General features: G+C 37.0%; 1 protein-coding gene across 1 annotated transcript in view; it reads right to left on the minus strand.

Moving 5' to 3' along the window:
• PLXDC2 (plexin domain containing 2) overlaps positions 1-22,936 on the minus strand; it is a 407,227-nt gene that overhangs the window by 113,763 nt on the left and 270,528 nt on the right. The window contains exons 5-6 of the mRNA XM_047755528.1: positions 7,236-7,358; positions 1,149-1,267 (exon numbers count right to left, since the gene is read on the minus strand). Of these exons, the coding sequence (XP_047611484.1) occupies positions 1,149-1,267; positions 7,236-7,358 (242 nt within the window). The remainder of the gene's footprint in view (positions 1-1,148; positions 1,268-7,235; positions 7,359-22,936) is intronic.

Genomic DNA, 22,936 nt, shown 5'->3' on the forward strand with positions numbered 1-22,936 from the left:
ATCCTCCCTCCTCGGCTTCCAGGGAGGAGAAGTTGGATAAAAATAGGATGGGCTATGATATCAAAACTCAGCTCTTGATAGGCAAGCACCAGGCAGGTAGAACAGATATTACATTCTATGTATATTTTCGCCCCAAGCAAATGATGAATTCTACACAGAAATCTTCAAAGGAGTGGAAACATTTAACATGGTTATGAAATTTCCAAAAGTTGGCCTATTTAATTGAAATATAACCATCCCTTGCTTTATAGAAAAGATAGATTTCAGAAGACTTGGCCACTGTAAATCCTTTTAAAATTGTCAGCATCCTTTTTATAGCTGGGGATTCATTTTCCAAGGGGGAAAAAATAATCCTTTAATTGAAAATAAGATATTAAGTCTGTATTATTATAAATACCCATTAACTCATGGGTTAATAATGCCCATTATCAATTCAGACTGTCAGAATTTCTCTCATGCCTAGGGACTGCCTAAAACATCACATTTGATGTTCCTGGAACTTTATTCTTATATTCTTTGTTTTCTTCCCCTAAAGTTTACACTATACAATAGGCCTTAATTATATTGTCAATAGAGTTTTAAATCAAACATGCTATTTCCCTAATTTAAATTCTATAAGTTTAAGTCTACAATGTAGTAAATTTCCATTCCTTTTTTTGCCAATTTGATAAGATAGAACAAACATTTAGATCTCTAATTAATTTTTAAGTATGGGGTCATTGAGCTATACAAGTTTTCATGTCTACTAATATTTTTGAATTAGAACCAAAAAGTATCACATAAGATGACAAGGCAAAAACAAATAAGGTAAATAATCAAATGTAGATGAAATCATTCCCAAATTGGAAATATTGTTTCTTAGAGATATTTCAGTATACTGCCATCAGAGTATAAATATTTAATAATTTTATGAAATTCATGGGTCAAATGTCAAGGATATCAAAGTGCCAAACAAAACAGAACCCAAAGAATTAACAATCAGTGCCATCCAGTAGATTTTAAAAATTATATTTTAAAAATAAAGGGAAAGAAATCAAGAGGTAGGAAAATGATTTGAGGTTCACGACTGTCAAGATGTCCTTTTCTTGACACTTGGAGGAAAAGAGAGATAGGTCAAGGGGGAAGGAAACCATCAGCACATTACATACTTCTTTATATCCGAAGATGATGCGGCCATCCATGAGGAGGGTTGCTTGGAAGGTGAAGCTTCCCAGATTGTAATTATCCTGGAGATGTACATGGTCCCACTGGACAACAAGTGCTGTGCCTATAAACCCATTAGAACAGAAGAAATGCAATGAGAAAAATATGTCAATCAATTCTGGTGAGAATAATCACAAAAGCATGGATCTAACCTTCAACTCTAGCAACTGGGCAACTTGAATTTCATATAGTTAATTGGAATTCTGTTACTGAAATAGCATGTGGGATATTTTTAAAGAATTGAGTATTCTCCAAATATTTGATAAAATTTAGCCTCACACTGAGGTTAATATTGAGCCCAGTATGGGGAAATTTTGCCTTAGGAACTCCATTAATGTTAATGGGTACTGACTGCTTAAATTTCCATGAGCCACTTTCAAAATGCAACCCAAGTGGATTGAATGAACTTCAAATAAATTTGACAAATGCTGTGAGAGAAAGGAACACATCCAGGGAAGCTAGAATCACTTATAACAGATTTGAAACTCTCTGCCATATTTAGAATAATATTCTTCCATGGTGAAAAAATTTACACTAATGGGAATTTTCTTCTTTGATTCACAACGCCTGCTTTTCTGTCTTTGTTGTATTGCTTCTAGGAGGTTGCAAGGTAGCTTAAAGGGCCTCAGGCTAAGATTTCCGAAGCCCCCCTGAAGTATACTGGGGTGAATCTTCAGTGCTATATGTCATATTCTGATGAGTCAATCTGCCAGTGTTTACTAAAAAGCTATTAACATGAAATATAAACTGAAACACATTTTAATAGCTATCAGTGAGAATTCATACGTTGTTTTAACTGACATTGTTTATTCTTTTTTTAAAAAAGAAAAACAAATTAGTAGCTAATATTTTTGCTTAGCTCTAAGTATTGGGTTTTCCGATCTTTTAAAAAATCATGTTGCAAAAAAAATCATGTATAGAAATAAAACTCACAGAACTAAAAGAGCAAAATTTATCTCCCATGTCAGTAAGTATTTGATTAAAAAGAAAAAAAATCAATATTTCATGACAGGGAGCTTTGGAGTTAGTAAAGATGGGGAGGTTCTGGGAGGATAGGGTGCCCAGATAGGGCATGAAGCTCCACGTCCCTTCCCACATCACATGCCCAATATTACATGAATACTGTCATTCCATGATCTTTTGACTAGGATGGCAACATAGGAAGCTCCGGACTTTCCCTCCTCCCATGGATACACTGAATGTATAGCTACATGTGGAGCAACTTCATTGGAAAGAAACCCAGAATTAGCTGAATGACTGCTGTACACTAGGCCCACACTGAAACTACACACATCTAGATGCTTACTGTGATCCTCTTTGGAGCCCCAGTGAGCAAGTGGGTACTTCCCCTGCCTTTTCCCTTTGGCTCAGTCCAATGATAAAACCTAGTTACCAGCATCTCTATGAAAGGAGCTTGCACACATGTCTGGCACCTAGCTATTGTAAAACTGTCACTACTTCCAGATGCCTGTATTATACATACAAAATCTGAAAGAGACTTCCAAAAAACTGTTAGAACTAATGAATGAATTTGGTAAAGCTGCAGGATACAAAATCAATATACAGAAGTGTGTTGGGTTTGTATGAGTTAATAACAGACTACCAGATAAGGAAAGAAAGAAAAGAATTTCATTTACAATTGCATCAAAAAAATACCAAGGAATAAACTTAGCCAAGAGGATGAAAGTCCTTTACACTGAAAGCTATAAGACAATGATGAAAGAAAATGAAGAAGGCGCAAATACATGGAAATCTATTCCATGTTCCTGGACTGGAAGAATTAATATTGTCAAAATGTCCATGCTACTCAAAGCAATATATAGATTCAATGTAATCCTTATCAAAATTCCAATAGCATTTTTTTACAGAAATGAAAAAAAATTCTAAAATTTATATGGAACCACAAAAGGCCTCAAACAGTCAGGCAATCCTGAGAAAGAAGAACAAAGCAGGAGGCATTACATTTTCTGATTTATAAGTATACTTCTAAGCTATAGTCATAAAAACAGTATGGTTTTAACATAAAAACAGACACATAGATCAATGGAACAGAATACAGAGCCCAGAAATAAATCCATACTTAAACGGTCAATTCATTGTCAATAAAGAAACCAAGAATATACAATGGGGAAAGGATTGTTTTTCAACAAGCTGTATGACTGTGCTAGGAAAACTGGATAGCCACATGTAAAATAATGAAACTAAACTCCTGTCTCACACCATAAAAAAAATCAATTCAAAATGGGTTACAGACTTGAATGTTGTACCCGAAATGTAAAAATCCTAGGAGAAAACATAGAGGGTAAACTCCTTGACATAGGTCTTGGTAATTCTTTGCACAAAAGAGAGATCTACCGAAATTGAGTAATTAAACATTTTTAATGCAAATTCTGATGACTATATTCTCAATACATAGTTAATAGTAGGCTTTTGAAAATAATAGCAAGTATGCGTATTGTTTTATATTACATAGTAGCATGGCTCCCTCAACATTTGTTAATTTATATGGTTTTACTAGCAAGATTAGTTGAGTGCAAATGTTATCATTAAATTTAAAAATTACCTATATATCTCTATCTTGTTTTATAAAATAATCAATATTTAAAGTTTCACTTTTTATTAAAAGTTTTTGAAATCTAAAACTTTATGATCTGCAAGTTAGTGAGAGTGACTTCCAGAGATAAAATCTTACATTTCTCCAAGGAGCCACTTACTCATATATTGGTCTCCAGGTACTACCTATTGTAGGAAGCTTTTGGAAAATGGACCAAAAAAAGACACTTTCTTTGGACAGCTATGATGTAGAATAATATACTGCCAAGACAAAATCTTGGGTTGAAGAATGGAATTTACTAAAGAACTAGGTTAGTGTGGTGCATCTTCTGGCTTGTGACTGACAATCCCACACTGTTTCTCTGACGGCAGGCACAAAATCTAATGGCACGGTTACTCCTGGCAGAGCTGAAGTTGTTGTTTCAGTGCGTATAACAGACCATACGAGTTGCTGCATAATCCTATGTGCTTAAAGGAACTGCACAGTTTGAATTTAGCATCTCTAGGTTGATCAAGCTGTCTGATCAATAACAGATAACAATTTTTTATCTTCAAAATAAAAACAGGCAAGTAGACAGAACTAAGGCTATTTAAGGTCTCTGTGGACTCCAAAATTTCTGATTCTATGCTTGATCAGGCTTGTAATAATTACGCTTTATATTTTGCTTGTAATAATTATGCTTTATATTTTGCTATTTATGAGGCATCAAATTATTTTTCAACCAAAGTTTTAGCTTTACAACACTTCAGTTTTTTGTGCATTAATGTTCTGTGACTCATTTGGATTTCAGTAATTATCTAGGCTGGCTATAATATTTGGAAGCATAATCTGATTTTTAAAATCTAGTGCTTTAATATTTATGGAAATATTATCTTAGAAGAAAAGTTCTAAACTGCTTCTGTCTCCTCTAGAGAAGTTTTGCTTTCCTACAGTGTTGTTTCTCATCCTTAAGTGTTCCTTCAATGATCCTAACCAATCAAAGTTGGAAATATTTCAGTAAGTTGCCATGGTATTAAAGGACTTTGTGAAGATCCCTACAACAATAAAAAGTGCTTCAATCATTTAATAAAGCACATGCAATGACTCAGTTTTTATTATATTGTAAGAACTCAATATTCCTATTGGCTATTATGCAGAAGATATTTCAATAAAGTAAAATACAATAATTCTTGAGCATTCATATTTTCACAATTCTCAGAATTAAAAATATCAGCTTACATATTTAATTTTTTCATTTATTCATTCACTGAATAATTACTGAGGGCCTACTGTATATTGGGCTCTTGTGCCAGGTATTGAAGAGAAAGCAAGTTCTTATAAATAGTCACAGTTCTTGTTTTTAAATAATTTAGAATCCAGTTGAAGTGGCACACATTAATATTTAAAAATCATTCAAAGAAAAGTAAAATTTAAATATAGAGCTACCTAGGCACATGGTGTGTCAGGGAGTATATGGGGAAAGAGACTGACTTAATATGCTTTACGATTTTGATGCCAGCAGTATAAAAACTTGGTCATCAGAAGCTTGTGCCCGTGAGTAAATGTCCCCAACATCACCTAGTAAGTGACAAAGCTTGGAAAATACTCAACTTTCATCAAATCCTTTCTTATTTACTTTCGGTAGATTCCTAAGGTGATTCTATCTGGTGGGTCATGGGATCAGCCTCAGACAGGCTGTGCACCATAGCGATGTCTGAAGTATACTTACCGTCTACCGGCATATCTTTGGGCCTCAGTTCCTCGATTTTTTTAAACGTGGGAGGATAGAGTAAAAGATTCTTCAAATAATAAAAGGAAGTAATTATCACGGCAAATACTTAGCCTTACCTAATCTTCGGTGTTATTCAAATCGTGTGAAATGGATTTCTCAAAGTGCCTACCTAAGTGCATTGTTCCTGCCTCCTTGCTATTTTGACCTGGAAAGTAGCTTTATCACACTGGTCAGAAAGATCTCCTTCACCAAAATGATGTCACTTTCCCAAAGCTGTGGTCACCAGTAAGTCTATGCTACCCTGTAGTGAATTTTGTCCTTGATCATTAAGGCAAGACAAGAGGAGTAATAACTCTGTTCAGGCCACATGCTTCTATTACTTTAAAAGTCAAAATCGTCATTCGGGCAAATAAGTGCTATTTTTTTTTTTTGTAGTAAGAGTACAGAAATTTCTATCTTTAACTTTCCAAAACAAACCCTTCTTTTCCTATAACTTCATTCTCTACCAAAGTTACAGCCTCCAATAAGATATAGACAGGAAAATTTATGTGTGTCTTTAGTACCTTATACTTCACATTCAGATTTGAATGGCATTTAGTGACACATTCTAGGTTTTTGTGGGGTTTTTTTGGCTATTTTATGTGCAGGGATAGATTTTGCTCAGTATCTTTTTTTTTTTTTTTTTTTGTCCTTTAGGGCCACACCTGTGGCATATGGAGGTTCCCAGACTAGGGGTTGAATCAGAGCTGTAAAAGCTGGCCTACGCAATGGTACCACAGCCACAGCCACGTGGGATCCGAGCTGCATCTGCAACCTACACCACAACTCACAGCAATGCTGGATCCTTAACCTAGTGAGTGAGGCCAGGGATTGAACCTGTGTCCTCATGGATATAAGTCAGATTCATTTCCGCTGAGCCACTACAGGAACTCTTGTCAGTATACTTGACAAACCTTATCAGCTCTATTCATATTTCAAAGTAAAGAAAGCTTTTTTCTTAAGTGAATTTTAATGCTCACTACCCTGTATTTTTAAAGCTGTGTTTTTCTAATGGTACATATAGTTCATAAGTTTTGGAAATTTAACATCAATACACTATATTTTGCCACTTGCCTCTAGCTGAAGATCAGAACTAACAAATTATCCTTGTTTAGTTTTTTTTTGGTAGGAAAGACTTATTGCAAAGAACATCAAATAAGTGTATATGCTTTTTCTTTTTTTTTTATTGTTTTAGGGCTGCACCCACAGCATAAGGAGGTTCCCAGGCTAGGGGTCAGATCGGAGCTGTAGCTGCTGGCCTACACCACAGCCACAGCAACTCCAGGTCCGAGCCATGTCTGTGACCTACACCACAGCTCATGGCAATGCCAGATCCTTACCCACTTAGCGAGGCCAGGGACCGAAACTGCATCCTCATGGATTCTAGTCTGATTCATTTCCGCTGAGCCACAATGGGAACTCCTATATGCTTTGTTTGAGGCATCATTTATAGAAACTTATTTATTATAGTGCCTAATACACGTTAATAAACATTTGTTGAATGAACTAATGAATGAATGAATAAATGAGTGACATCCGACCATATGCTTTACTCCACATATTAACAGTATGAACAGCTGCAGTATAACATCTGTCATCTCAGGGCATTTGTATCAAGTAGTTTACAAATCCAGTCAACCCCCAAAACCCAAGGTTACAAAAATATTAACATGACTCTGATAATCCATGTTTATAAGTTCAGTACAAAATAGGCTAATCAATACATACCATTATCAAAATACCTGACGGTTGAATTTCGGGATACACTGGGATCAAAATTTGCCATTAAAGGTGCTATGTACTGTGTGGCTGTTAGCATTCGGTGCACAACTTCTCCAGTGTATATGAAACCTAAATTAGAAAAATAGAAACTATGTTAAGATAAAGCCCAGGTAAAAATTTAATTTAAATACTCCCACACAACTTCCAGCACATTTTGAAATTAAAATGTCACAATAGGTAAAAAACAGAAATACAGTGAATGTCAATGTCTGATCAGCAATAGCTGAGTCTGGATTAAGTGACAAATTCTCTTGTGATTTTTGGTAGCACCTTGTACATCGGTAAATCAGAAATCTATAATATGAGCAATTTTAATTGTGAGAAGGTGACAATTATCTGGAAGAGATTATTAGGCTGAAAGGTTAATATAGTACCATAAGTAATTCAAACATTAAAATTTCCTTTAGTAACCCCTTGGTATTGTAATACTAGCCAAATAGGCAAGTCCGGTTTGCAAATGAATGCATTTTTATGATGTTCAATTACATTTTCTTAATCTCAGTTTAGGACATTTTGGAAATCACACATACAGGTGTTTAATATTACGATGCAGAAAATGTTCTGAACCAGTTTTTCAAAGTTGAAAGGAGGCTAAATAGCCATGGACTAACTTGCATGTTTCTCAGATTGGTCAAGTGGCACTCTATCAAGGAGGCGAAGTCTATGTGTTTGAAGGTTAGATGGTGAAACTTTGCTAATGCACAAATGCCTCTCTACTTAGAGAGTCATCAAGGCCAGCCTATTCTAGCTGTTGGATAATGAGAGGGAATTTACTATAGAGAACTTCGTCTTGAATTAACTTTCAATAGCTCCCATGTTACAACCCTACCCACTTTCAATTATTCACACCAGGTTTATTTACTTTGTGGATTATCCATGACAAATTGTTAATCCTATACTGGCTTCTTGCCTCCAAGGTCTTTAGCTGCCTGACAGGAGACTCAGCTCAAAGAATACTAATTTTTAATATTAATCTAAGAAATATACAATTAAGAACATATATAAAAATGCATACACACATTAGTACAGAAAAAAAAATCCAAAGCAAGTTATTTGTGATGATGCAATTGCAGCATTTAGGCAATTATAAGTTAACTACATATCTGGGGTTATTATAGTTCATTTACATATTTTCATAATAATTAATAAAGTAAAATAAGCAGGATGTTAAAAAACTGTGTAGAATTTAAACCTCTAAAAGTGTAAAACTTTTGTCATCTCACTTCATAGTGTGAATAAAGCTTTCACTGGCGTATCATTACCTTTATTGTTCCCAATTCTTCATTTTAACTTCTAGGTAACTTATTAGAGAATTAAATCTGTAGTTATTTACTTTGAAATCAACTCTTGTCTTTCTAGCAATTGCGTCTTTCCTTTGACTTCCTTTCCATTTGTCATCAAAGGCATAATTGAATCATAACTATTCACCTTTAAAAAATATTTTTAAACAGGTAAAATCTTTAGCATGTGTTTTAATCATTAATTACTCTGTTTCTCTTTTGCCAAAAAAAAAAAAATCTTTCAAAATTAATTCTCTATGTTTTGAGCAGAACTTTGTACATTCGCAATTTCATGCAGCTCAAGTGCACTAAAAGATACTATAATAGGGTGAAACAATCACTGCTTTTATTTGATTTCCCTGTAGATTTTCAGAGCCATGCTTTTAATATTCAAAGTCCAACATCACAGCCTTGAAATTATGAAGACAAAGAGTGACTATTTTTCAGGGTCTATACAATTTGGTTTTTTTTCCTATCTTCACTAGCATGCCTTTATAATTTCACCAGTAAAATGGATACTGATTGATTTAAAGAATAAAGAGGGCAGTAATTCAAGGCAGTAAGATAATTTTAAATCAAAGACAAAATTCATTCATCAAAACAACTCTGAAAGAAATTGTAGCAATTCCTAGGTAAAGAGTTGAAAATGCAGAGCCAAATCAGATATTTAAATCCTACTACTATTTTTTAAATAAATAAGATACATATATTTGTCCCTGAATTCATATATAGATTTGGCGAAACGTTGTTCTCCATATATAACCCAGTTTTCAGATCATTAGAATCATTATCTGCTGCTTCCGCTCATCAGGAAAATGTTTTCCAGGATGACAATTTCCCAAATTTCAAAGGTGAAGTTTCAAATTCTTCAAAGTAGAAATATGGAAGAATTCATGAATGTGTAAAAGCTATCATTACAATTCTTGATTCTCTTGTTATTGTGACATTAAAATGAATTATAAGTACTATTTCTATGAATATTACAGTTGCTGCAACTACAACTAACAAGAAAGAGTTACTATAATTACTAGCATGTCGCTACTACTATTAATCTGCTACCACTGCCACCATGAATAATGTGAAAAGCAATCCAAGGATGCAAAAACTCCACTATTCCACAAAATGAGTTTAATTTTTCTAATTCAGAGAATACTTGCATGTTTTCCTTAGCCATTTTGAAACCTAATTCCTTAATTATCTTAGGTTAGTTCTTAGTTACCAGGAAATAAAATGCCTGACTACAGCTAAGGGCTCTACTGAGTTCTTTTTACAGTCCTAGCTTTTAAAAAATATCATTTCAGCAGTGATTAATAACTGAGGGGAAAGGAACCTTTCAGGCCTGCTGCGAGCAGGGAGGAGATGGTAGTCAGGTGTTGAATAAGAACCAGCTATGCAAAGTAAAGCGTCCTTTAATGGAACAAATCTTTTCCAAATCTTCAAAGGCACTCAGTGGCACCAATACCGCTTTTAGACATTTGTCTCCCTTCTTTCGCTGTCTTGGGCATGTCCTTTTGTACAGAAAAAAATATTTTATTTTTCTGGTCTTTCACATTTTAAAGGAATTTAGACACATATATTTGCTTCCCCTGCCCCAAACTTGGCTGTAGCCATTTGAAAAGCTAATCACAAATGATCTCTTTTATTCACTATATGCTTCTAGTTTAAATAGGATTCATCTACTTGGTCATAAGATTTGTAGAAAAGTGGTTATTATTTGGATAGTTTGGAAACCAGAAAGATACCTTCATTTAAAATATATGAATAGGAGAAGCGAATGTGCTTTATTTTATTTTTTTATTTTTGTCTTTTGTCTTATTAGGGCCACACCCACAGCAGGTTCCCAGGCTAGGGGTCAAATCAGAGCTGTAGCCGCCAGCCTACCCCAGAGCCACAGCAACACCAGATCTGAGCCACATCTGTGACCTACACCACATCTCACGGCAACGTCGGATCCTTAACCCACGGAGCAAGGCCAGGGATCGAACCTGCAACCTCACGGTTCCTAGCAGGATTCTTTTCCGCTGCGCCACTTTGGGAATGCTTGGCTTTGCTTTTTGAATTTCAAGTAAGAGCTACACATAGCACTTCTCTTTTGCCTTCATGAGTAAACCTAAAGTCAAGTACTGAGTTCAGCTATAATTGACAGCGTTGCTCTTGTACCTGGAAGATCTTCTTGGGCTGATTCTGTAGATGGTCTCTAGTCACCTGAATAATCTAGTTTTAGATCTGTAAACCTCATCAAGTCATTTGAGGATTCTAGTATTGTAAGTCCTGTCACGAACAGCCCTTACTCAGTCATTATATATTTTTTAACATGATTATATATTTATTCATTGCAAATATTATTGTGAATGACGGTGAAATGAGCCAACATCTATATAGGCTTTGACCAATTACATTATGTTCATGTATTCTCTCTACTGTATCCTTTTAACTTTGAAAGGAATGATAGTCTTATTTCCATTTATTAAATGAAGCATGTAATGAGGCAGGGTAATTTGTTTAAAGGCGTATGGCTAGAATTGGTCTTCCGATTCCAAATTTCATGACTTCTTCCCAATATACTTCAGAATTCCTTATGTGTCCAGAACTATACATCCTCCCTCACTGGGTTTCATACCTAAGCAAGGAGTTTGAAGAAGAAAAGACTTGTTCTTGTTCTTGAACTTTCTAAGGTAGAGTTCCTTCACCTCTACCTTAGTCACTGCTACTTTCACTGTATTGCTTCATTCTCTGTTCTTTTAGTAGTAAAATGTTATAAATAGATATAAATTAGAACCCTTGCAATCCACCAAAGGAGTCTCAAGTTCATAGGTGAATGACATCTGATCAGAGAATTTATTTAATGGTGGTATCAGATTATTTCCTAGCTGTGTGATACAAGTTCCTTGACCTCTCTGTGCCTCAGTTTCCAAATCTGTTAAGTGGAGGAATAATCATATTATCATTGGGTTGTTATGATGGTTGAATAAGTTCCTACAGAAAAAGAACTCAGAGACAGTGTTTAGAATTTTTTAAAATACAGAAAACAACCAATTGTATTGTAATTTTCACCCCCTGAACACTCTTCTGGCTAATATGTCATAGTTATTTACACCTGCACTTTGATGTTTACGTAACTTCCAAATTGTGCTTCCGACCCAAATGGTATGATATGTGTTTCGTTGCATTATTCCAGTTTGGTTTAAGGCACAATGTGGAACAAGGTAACCGGTAATAAAAAAAAAAAAAAAAGACTTAATGTCCAAAGTTCTCCATCTGATATATGTTTCCTTACATTCTGATGGAACAAGTGTCTTCTAAAAATATTAACCTCCTATTGGTTGCAACGGGTTATTTCATTTAATTGGAAGTGTCGTAGTAATGAAGGAAGTATGAAGAGGCTATAATTGCCTGTGAAACATTCTGTGAAACTTTAATGTGTAAAGGGCTACATAAAATATTCTACTTCATCATCTCTCAGGTGATATTTTTGACCCCAAAGGAAAGGCTGGAGCTGATGGGTATGCCTGTAGGGAACTGAACATTTATGGTTAAATGCTGCCTTTAGAGTTCAAAGGACAATGGTGTATGCCACTGTTGCCACCTTTATAATGTGTCCTATGACCTCTACACATTACCAAATAGACTTGGAATGTATGGTCTATCATCCATGAAGATTTAGGGAACAGATTCTTCATACTGATCCTTCTAATGAAGGACTTTATATATGATCTGTTCCATCTCTACCGACGAAGAACTGAGTTCTTTAATTGGGTGTTGTTTGAGGTAATTGCTTTATTAATTGCACTGTGCTTGTGGTTTTCTTGAAGCAAACAAAGGGAATTTGAGCATAATTCCACTTACATTTTGCACAAATGCCATTTTATGAACCATAATACATTATTAGATGCTATAAACTACCCCCTTTGAGACAAATTTTTGTTTGTAATTCAGATAGCCTTTTAAATGAAACCACTGTGGCAGCAGTGCTAATTAGAAAATTAAGAGTTGTGATAAGTTATCTGATAACTAACTGTCTGCCAGCTACAACTGTACAATGATGGGTTTCATGGAACAGGCTTCCTCTGGATAAAAATTGTTGCTAGTAGACCACATAGCTCACTGTGAGGATTCTGGTTTGCATGTGCAACCTAGATGCTTAAAGAAAAAACAAACAAAGACAAAAAAAAAAGAAAAAAGAAGAAAACAGAAGCCTTTCTGAAGTTCATGTGAACTTACTAATCATGGGCTCCTAGGAGGCAACCTATGTTACTGTCATCACCAAATATCTTTCCCTTATAATTCCAACCAGCTGTAAAGACAAAATATGTCAATCATGTTTTACATAATGAAAACATATAAATATATATGTTAAAACATTTCACATCTCATAAACTCCTTTATCCTATTCGCTTAAGGCCACACTGGAGATTATACAGCAACAAAACTATCCTCCAGGGGAAAAAAGCAACTGCTGGCTGCAAATTATGTTCATGAAATTACTGACATAAAAATGTGTGTCGATGATATAAAGTGCCTCTCTCCAACCCCAGAAGGAAAGAACAGGAGCCAGAATTGTATAGGTGAGGAAAGGCAAAGAGACAAAAATCAATAACTTCTTTCATTTTCATTTTGACCTATTAACAAAATTGTTGCCTGCAGGTCTTGCTTCTCCATCTTTTCTCAAATAAATCATGCCACTTGTTTTCAACTTATGTTAGTCCTCAGTTGTCACTGTCAGCAGCACCCCTCCCCTCCCTTTTAATTTTTAAATTAAAAATTAATTTAAAATTAATTTTTAATTTTTTTTTTTTGCTTTTTTAGATCCACACCCATGGCATATGGAAGTTCCCAGGCTAGGGGTTGAATAGGAGCTACAGCTGCAGGCCTACACCACAGCCACAGCAACACACTGGAGCCATGTCTGCAATCTATGCCACAGCTCACGGCAATGCCAGATCTTTAACCTACTGAGTGATGCCAGGGATTAAACCTGAGTCCTCATGGATGCTAGTTGGGTTTGTTACTGCTGAGCCAGGACTGGGACTCCTCTCCTCCCTTTTAAAGGCTCCTGATCATCGGGATTTCCAGAGACACCTCCTTTCACGGTACAGACAGTGAGTGGCACATCCAGGAGTTGGGTAGTGTGTGAACTACCTGCCTTTTATGGAGGCGTTGGAGTGCCCCTTTTAACTTGAAAATCAAGTTTATCTTCTCTGTTCAGATGGATCCAGGTAATATTTCAAATGCCTTACTCTTACCTGGGGGGGTCAGGTGGGAGGAAGGTTGCTTTTAATTACTTCTGCCCTTAGGCTGGGGATTCAGGGATCCTGTTGTCAAATGCTGAGCTCACTTGCAGCAGCCAAATATCAGCTGGCAGTTAGTTCCCAGCATCCGAATCTGCTGGGCTTTGAGATATGCTGTCCTGCGTTTGCAAAGCCTTTACATCAAATTTCATCTAGTACTGTGGACCTTGCTCCTTGTGGGCATCATTGCTAGAAGACAACAACTTGATTTCCTGCCTAATTTCCTGGAGTGTCTGCCCATTTACTGAGACCTAAATAATTCCGCTAAGAAACCACCTCGGACAACTCCAAGTTATCAGCTGGGATTCCATCCAGGCTCTGTCCTGCTCTAGAAAGGGGAGCTCATGCTTTTGCTCTGACTTTCATTCTCTCTCCAGGGCCTCCCACTTACCATGAGGACCAATGAAAACTGTCCCTTCCTTTTATATGGACTTAAAACAATCACTGAAATCCGTTTTTTAAAATGTCTACAAACAGCCCTAGAAGGAAGACAGCCAAGTGTAAAGAGAGGCCACCTTTGAGTAGTCTCTCCATCACCAGACCTTCTTGTACGTATTGAATACTCTGAAATACTGCATGTCTTACTCCGAAAGTCAGGTCATGTCAAAGTAAAAATATGGCAGGAGAAAACCTCATTTCGAGTCTTGCCTGGAATTTCAGTCTATCTAGCCTCTAATTTCTGAAACTAATTTTATTCTATATTTTGAAATGATAACTACCCTTTTCCACCTCCATTTCTCCAGAAATGTTTTTGTTTTCCATCGTTGTTTGCACATCCCTAGGAGAGAAATAATCTCTTCCCCAAGTTTTACCAGAATCCATCCAAGGCAAGTCATGAGATGTCTTGAAGGTACTGACAATCTTTTCATTGTCCTTCCCTTTTCAGTGCAAGAGAAATACCGTTCACCCAGACAGGAAAGAAGCTACACAGGAGTAGGTAGGCTTTGCTTCTCAAAGATGGCTGTCGGCATTGCCCCACCAGTCCCAAAAAAGGCCTGTTCCTTCCTTTTTTTCTCCAGCTTATCTAAAATTTCCCAATTATTGCCTCAGATGATTTGGCTTTTAATGCCTTAGCATTTAACTTATACACCCAGTCTAGTGTCATATATATGGTTTCAGATGACTAGAGAGATCATATGTAAGCAGTTTGCATGTAAGTACAGTGTGTGTATACATACATATACTATATACATAAATACATGTTATATGTATACATTCCTGCATACATATATATGTGTGTATGCATAAATATACTATATATAAATACGTTTTATATATATATACATTCATGCATGCATATATATGTATGCATACATATACTATATATCTAAATACATGATATATATACACACACACACATATATATATTTACACCTTCCTGCACACACACACACATATATATGCATTTCTTGCCATAAAAGGCAAAGTGTAGTGGAAAGGCTCAGACTTGAGTTCTTCCTGTTCTACAAGCTATACCATCCAATCTCATGCTATCACTTACTCTCATTGGGTTGCAGTTTCTTCTGTAAAATTCGGCTAAAATTTACTGACTTTTAAACAACAGTGTTGTGTCATTAATTGGTGAAAAAGGACTCTACAAATGTAGCTGCAGTCCCACCACATAGAGCACCTGCATTGCTTTTACAATCAGAGCTCTGAAGAGGCTCCCTCTGCAGCCGCATGGATTCCTCTCCTCTTCTGCTCTTGATCTTTGTAGTCCTGTGGTCAGGCTCAAACTTCTGTGATATTTCCAGCCTCCTTGAGATACGTGCCCTTTTTACAATCTCAGAGTTGTGATCTTAACTCTATTTTCTCATATGTTCCAGTAGTTTGATCCCTTAAAGAGATGAGTGCTCAGTGAGAGGGACAAAATAGCCATAACAAAAGAGCAGTCACCCAATTGTATATTCACATTACATTTTGACTCTGTCCTTTCCATGTATCCTACAATTGCAACACTGAAACAGTAGATGTGGAAAGAAAAACTCTAGTTGGGTAAAGAAAGGAATTTATACCATATTTGGCTTTGTTTTTATATACATATATGTGTATGTTGTGTGTTTATACACCCACATATACATACATGTATATATACACATGTATGTTATATATACATGTCGTGTGTGTGTACATATAGAGAGAGAGAGAAAAGGAAAGGGAGAGAGCATCTTAGAGTACATACATTTTGTAAATCAATACAAAACACACATCAAGTAACTTAAAATCTGAAGCGCAATAATATCCAATCAGCTTACTTCCTCTGAAAGCATTTTAAGCAGGATTTTACCCATTTCGCTGATCCTACAGCACGGGAACATCGGTATTACGGTTAATACCATCTAGACTGAGCTTTTAAAAAGTGCATTTATTTTCACAGATATGATGTATCATTACATAAAATTTATCAACTCCGTTTTAGAAAACACTGTCATTACTGAGAGCAGTGAGAGATTAAAAGGCCCGAGACCATTCCACGTCCATGCCTAATAACTTTCAATCTTTCCCCTCACGCTAAAGGAAAAAATTAACCACCCCAAAATAATCAAGTTGGCTTGTTAAGGGTCATCTCTCCCTAGTGTCAACTCGGGAGAGTTTATCGGAATGTATGTTCTTCCACCTGCGTCCCTGCACAGAACTACCCGTATTCACTGGGGATATGATCACCGAGGCAGAAGAGCAGACTTTGGCTGGAATTACCGTTTATCTCACAAATTAGAACCCAATTCACATGTTAGAGATTCTGCTTCCTACAATCCTACTGTGAACTAATTAGGCTGGATGTATTTATTTTGATCAAAATACCGATAAAGCATTTTTCCTTGACCTTGGGAATCGCTGGAAAGACTTTCGATTCTAAAACTCTTAAGTATATAGTAAAGCACTGAAACACTTTCCAATGTGGATATTTTCTGGTCTTCAACCAATTTCTATTTGTTTATATGTGACCGTGTATTTGATTTCTTCTTACTCCACACACACCTTAGACAGACATATGTACATGTCTCTCAAGCCATCAATCCCTAAATACCTGGAAACGTCACTTTTCTTGCTGCTTCACTATAGACATTAGTTTTCCGTTTCCTTCTCAACCCTTTTGCTTCAATTACACCTTAACATCTGATTGTCTAACCAAAGTAAAGCGGTAGGAAATGTTATTTGCAAAAGCGGCTCATTTACTTCTCCTCTTACTGGGTCTTTGGCCAGAACAATATTTACTACTGGAAACTGGCAGAGACCTGGGTATGCTGGAAACAAAAGCCTAGCAACAGAACCACAACGCTGGGACCACCCAGAGAGAATGAATAATGGGACACCAGCTCTTAGGTTAACTGGTGCGACCAGTAGAAAAAGATGTTCCCTGGGTGGTGGCAACATTTATTGCCTCCCAGGAAAAATGAGAGTCCTATTTTTTTTTCAACATCTTTATATTTACCTCTGATAAAAAGGCTGAGGGAGCAAAGCTATCATCTTCTTAGGTTGAAAAGGGGCACTTTTCAAAGGGGGCCATGGGAAGGCATGGAAGCTATGCTGTAATTGATAACCTGGTTCTCTAATGTGTAGCTTTTATGGAAGAGCAGCAAAAGCCCTATCTCAAATGTACTTTTGTGTAACTGATTCAGACTGCACAGAACTGAAGGATGAATTTTCTTTTATTCCCCTTTATGTCTGCTAAGGCAGAGAATGAAAAGTTTTGCCATGCTGGGAAGAATTCTTTCCCTGGACATTCATCGTCAAGTCCTGTTCAGTGTGTGAATGGAGCAGGTGAGGTGGCTGCAGGTGAATTTGGCCTCGATGACAGAACCCAGCCATAATAGGGCACCTTATATATGTGCCCAAAGCTCAACAAAAGCAGAGCAAGCCTATATAAAATCAGAAACCAGCGCTAAAGTAATACCCCTTTAAATTTATTAAAATAAAAAATGAATGATGTTTTAACCTTTCTACAAATTTGGGATACAGGAGGTACGGGGAGAAATAGGCAAAATTTATTAGAGTTCATTGTTCAGGTTTCAACACTGCCATTGTCAAAAACCTCACTCAGGTCCCATAATGACCACCAGCTCTCTCTTTTCGTATTTAAACTTTCTCTCAGGAAAAATGCAATGAGTTCTTATGTACAATGGTGTGAACGGCATATAACCTTTGATGTGTTATCCTCTGTCAGGAGTACTTACATGTTACTTGAGGAAACAAATGACAGAGCTTCTTCTCTGCTGCTGTTACCAACAAGGGGCTGAGATTCCCCCCAGTGAGTGTCTACCCACTGCTGCCCTTGGGTAGAGGGTCAGCACAGGTCACCCCTCCCCGCCCCCGTACCATCCTGCAAAGGGTAGAGGCTGAAATCAAGTGAACAGGGGTCACCATCACTCCTCAGGTAGCCAGGACCATCCTCTGTAGGCTCTGCGATGCTGGAGGCTTTTAAAGACTTGATACGATAACACAATCTCACTGCAGGTGTTGGAGTGACATGCTGGCCCCTCTAGTGTATGGTTGCTACCCAATGACTTCTCGAAAAGTACACAAAGCCCCAATTCCATTAGATAGAGCCATCCTAGAGACCTTTATATTTGAGGAGAAAGGGGTTAACAACTGCATTGTGGATTTGTTTTATCTCATTGATAGGTCAGCTTTTAAGGATAGGTGAGTCAATTTATTTATCTTTGTACACACACTGCTTGGCTTGGCAGAGTCCCTGGCATATAAGTAATAAATTGAAGAATAAATTCAAGAACGAGAATTGTTGACTTTCCAAATGCCACAACCTGACATATAAAGCCCCCCATGATTTCGCCTCTGCCTGGCTCATCAATGTTATCTCCCACTTCTCCTCCCAGGCACCCTGTGCTTCCCCTACTCAGAGCTCTCTGCAGGGGACCTTAGCTCCTGCATTTTCACAGGCTGCTTTTTTTTCTGCCTGAAATGCACTTTCCTCCTTCCGTGCCCTGAAAACTCCTAATCATTTTTCAAGCTTCAATTTTAAACATCTCCTCTTGGGTGAAGCCTTCTTTTATCCTCTCCAACCTCAGAAGACCTGATTATACCTTTTGGTATGCCATCCCCATATGCACCCGACTTCTATTACAGGTCTCATCACACTGAGTTACAGTTGTCTATTTTCATATCCCTCCCCTGGCCTCTTGCTTCCCTCATCAGCTGTTACAGACTCTAGAGGACAGGGACCATAGCTTGTTCATGTTTCTGTCTCAACATAGTGTCTGACGCTCATTCATGCCCGCATCCAATTTGCCCGCAGCTCTGAAGTACTGGCCATGCTTGGGGGACTGCAGCAGGCAGTGAGGCCAGAGGACTGTATGTGTAGGTGTGATGAGGTTGGAGGGTTCCAGCCAGAGGTCAGGTTCTGGAAGGTCAAGGTGTGGGGCCTGTTTTTCAAAGGCTGTGGGAACACACTGGAGGGCTGAAGCAGAGACCTAACGTGAGCAGATCTGTTTTACTAGAAAAGCATCCTGATAGACACTGCGCTCAGGAGAATGTTTCTTTCCAGGGAAAGAGTGAAGAACACATGGAAAATTCAACTCTGTCTATTTGACTGTCTTCAATCTTTGTGTATGGCTGAAATATGTCCAAGAAATTTTAATGTTCATTCAGGCGCAGTATAGACAATGAGCAAGGAGGAATCAAATTTGAAATCGGGTGAATAGTTCACTGTCTATTTCAGTAACCTACAGAAATAAGCGATGGGCTTAAACTAGGAGAGGGGTGGAGGGTAGACCTATCAGAGAGTTTTCCGGAAACAGAATCAGTGTCCATATGGTTTATTAGATATGCGGTGAGAGAGCTGAGGAAGGAGTCAACTGGAAGATAGTGGTGCCACTTACCAGCATGAGGACACTGGCAGAGAAAAAGTTAAATCTAGGTTAAAGGGTGGTTTCAGGATAAAAGTGTGAAAGCAATATAATCCAGTTTCTGTCACTCATGTGCAATCTTAGGGATAGCGGCCAAAGGGTCTATGATGGTGTTTCATCACTGAAGTTTCCCTATAGAGTCAGTTGTCTTTGAATTAAGCCCTTGTGCACTGAAGCAGAAACTTTGGGGACTTGGGATAATCAGTTCCTTTGAGGAAATGAACATTTCAAGGCCTACAAATGGGAAGGATTATCTGCTAATTTAACCATGAAACTGGATTTATATCTCTGCCCAGATAAGGTGAGGATGCATGATACACATAGATAACCACTCTTCAGGGAACTGAAACAAAATCACTCTGAAGGGTCACTTACTGCATTTGACTTGACGTCGTCCTTGTTCTAAAGAAAAACTTAGTTAGAACCTGGTATATGACAAAGGCACTTATTTTCCTGCTGACAATTATTTGTCTGCAACATTAGTATTTCACAAGTACTGGATAAAGTGACAGCTAGTATGTTTCATGATAAAGATTTTCTTTCCAACTTTCATGTGGACCTCTCTTCTGAATAAGCTAAGGCAGCATAAAGGTACTGACATTCTGTTAAATAAATACAAAGCAATAAAATCAGTGTACCTAAAAGCTGTAATACATAACTGTATAAATGTTATAAATATACTCTAACAGAAGTCTTGTTCTGAGGGTTCCCAACCTAACACAGATGAACTAATACAAGAGACTAGAAGAGTTACGTGGTCATTTAAGATTCTTGCTGGTCATTCTTCCACTGAATCAGAGGGTACTGGGGAAGAAAATCTATGAAGATGAAATACAAGGGAGGGTTTCTGTTTCAGGGAAAAAAACTAATAAAGACGATTCAATGAGGAGAAAGAGCTGCTTAAAATCCAAAGTCAGGATAGGAGTGGGGTGAATATTGAAAGGGAATTAGAACTTTTTTATTTTCACAAGTGAATGATGTAAGTTTCTATCACTATGCTGTTCAGCAACTAAAAGGCTCAGGGAGAAACTGTCAAATAACATTCGAGTGGAAATCAGAATGTTTCCAAGGAGTGCTAGAAAACATCTGAAGGTGTACATCCGGATCTTTGAACTGTCTGGGTAGCAGAGGTTTCTCAGACTATGTACCTGCTGGGAAAATTACTTTGTTATGAGAAAGGATAACCATGAGACTGACACTCCAGGATCTCATGCAAAATTTTACAAAAAACATTTGGTCATTCATTCCTTTTTTAAAAAATTGTGATAAGAACACTTAACATGAGATCTATCCTCTTAAATGTTTAAGGGCAGGATTCAGTATCTTTGTACCGGGGAATCTCTAGAATGTATCCATCTTACGTAACTGAAACTTTATACCCACTGAACAGCTCCTTATTTCCTCCTCCCCCACAGCCTCTGGCGATCACCATCCTGTTCATGGCTTCTATGAGTTTGACTTAAGATGTATTTTAGATAATATCCTAGAAGTGGAATCACGCAGTGTTTGTCCTTCTGTGACTGATTTATTTCACCTAGCATAAAGCTGTCAAAGTTCACCTATGTGGCTGCAAATGGCAGATTTCCCTCTTTTGTGGGGCTGATAGTCTATCATTTGTATATATTTTCTTTATCCACTCAGCTGTCGGTGGACATTTAGCTTGTTTCTCTGTCTTGGGCATTGTGAATAACACTACAGTGAACAGAGCAGTGCAAATTTCTCTTCAAGATTTTAATTTCAATTCTTTTGGATAAATACCCAGAAATGAAACTGCTGGATCATATGGTAGTTCCGTTTTTTAATTTTTTGAACCTCCATATTGCTCTCCATAGCAGCTGCATCATTTTACATTCACCAATAGTGTACAAGGGTCCCAGTTTCATAAGTTCTTGCCAACGCTTGTTATCTATGAAATGCTATCTCACTGACGTTTTGACATGCATTTTCTTTTTTGGTGTAATTATTTTTATTTTTTCCATTATAGCTGGTTTACAGTGTTCTGTGAATTTTCTACTGCACAGCAAGGCGACCCAGTTGCACATACATGTATACATTCTTTTTTCTCACTATATCATGCTCGATCATAACTGACTAGATATAGTTCCCACTGCTATACAGCAGGATCTCGTTGCTTATCCATTCCAAAGCAATAGTTTGCATCTATTAACCCCAAATTCCCAATCCATCCCGCTCCCTCCCCCTTGACAACCACAAATCTGTTCTCCATGTCCATGATTTTATTTTCTGTGGAAAAGTTCATTTGTGCCGTATATTAGGGAACCCTTCTGCACTGTTGGTGGGAATGTACATTGGCACAACCACTATGGAAAACAGTATGGAGGTACCTTAGAAAACTATACACAGAACTACCATATGACTCAGCAATCCCATTCTTGGGCATATATCTGGACAAAACTTTGCTTGAAAAAGACACATGCACCTGCATATTCACTACAGCACTATTCACAGTAGCCAAGACATGGAAACAACCTAAATGTCCATTGACAGATGATTGCATTTTCTTGATGATTAGTTCTGATAAGCATCTTTTCAGATACTTGTTGGTCATTAGCATGTTTTCTTTGGAGAAATATCTTCTATGTCCTTCATCCATCTTTTAATTGGTTTATTTGTTATTTTGCTATTGAGCTGTAAGAATTCCTTCTATATGTTGGGTATTAACCCCTTATCAGGTATATGGTTTACAAATATTTTCTTCCATTCCATAAGTTGCCTTTTCATTTTAATGATGGTTTTCTTTGCTATGAAAAAGCTTTTTAGTTTGATATAGTCACATTTATTTATTTTGCTTTGTGCGCTTGCACTTTGATGTCAAATCCAAGAAATCACTGTCAAGTCCAATGTCATGAAACTTTTTCTCTATGTGTTCTTCTAGAAGTTTAATAGTTTCAGATCTATGTTAATGTCTGTAATGCATTTTGAACTGCTTTTGTATGTGATGTAAAGTAAAGGTTAAATTTCATTCTTTGGCATGTGTATATTCACTTTTCCCGACGTCATTTGTTGAAGACTTTATTATTTCTCCATTGTGTATTTTGGGCAACCTTGTTGAAGGTCAGTTGACTATATATTCGTGGACTTATTTCTGGGCTTTCTCTTCCATTCCATTACTCTACTGTCTATATGCCGGTACCATACTCTTTTAATTACTGTTTCATATTTTGAAATCAGGAAGTGTTATATCTTCATCTTTT

Source organism: Phacochoerus africanus, chromosome 12 (assembly GCF_016906955.1).
Source record: "Phacochoerus africanus isolate WHEZ1 chromosome 12, ROS_Pafr_v1, whole genome shotgun sequence".
NCBI classification, from domain to species: Eukaryota; Metazoa; Chordata; class Mammalia; order Artiodactyla; family Suidae; genus Phacochoerus; species Phacochoerus africanus.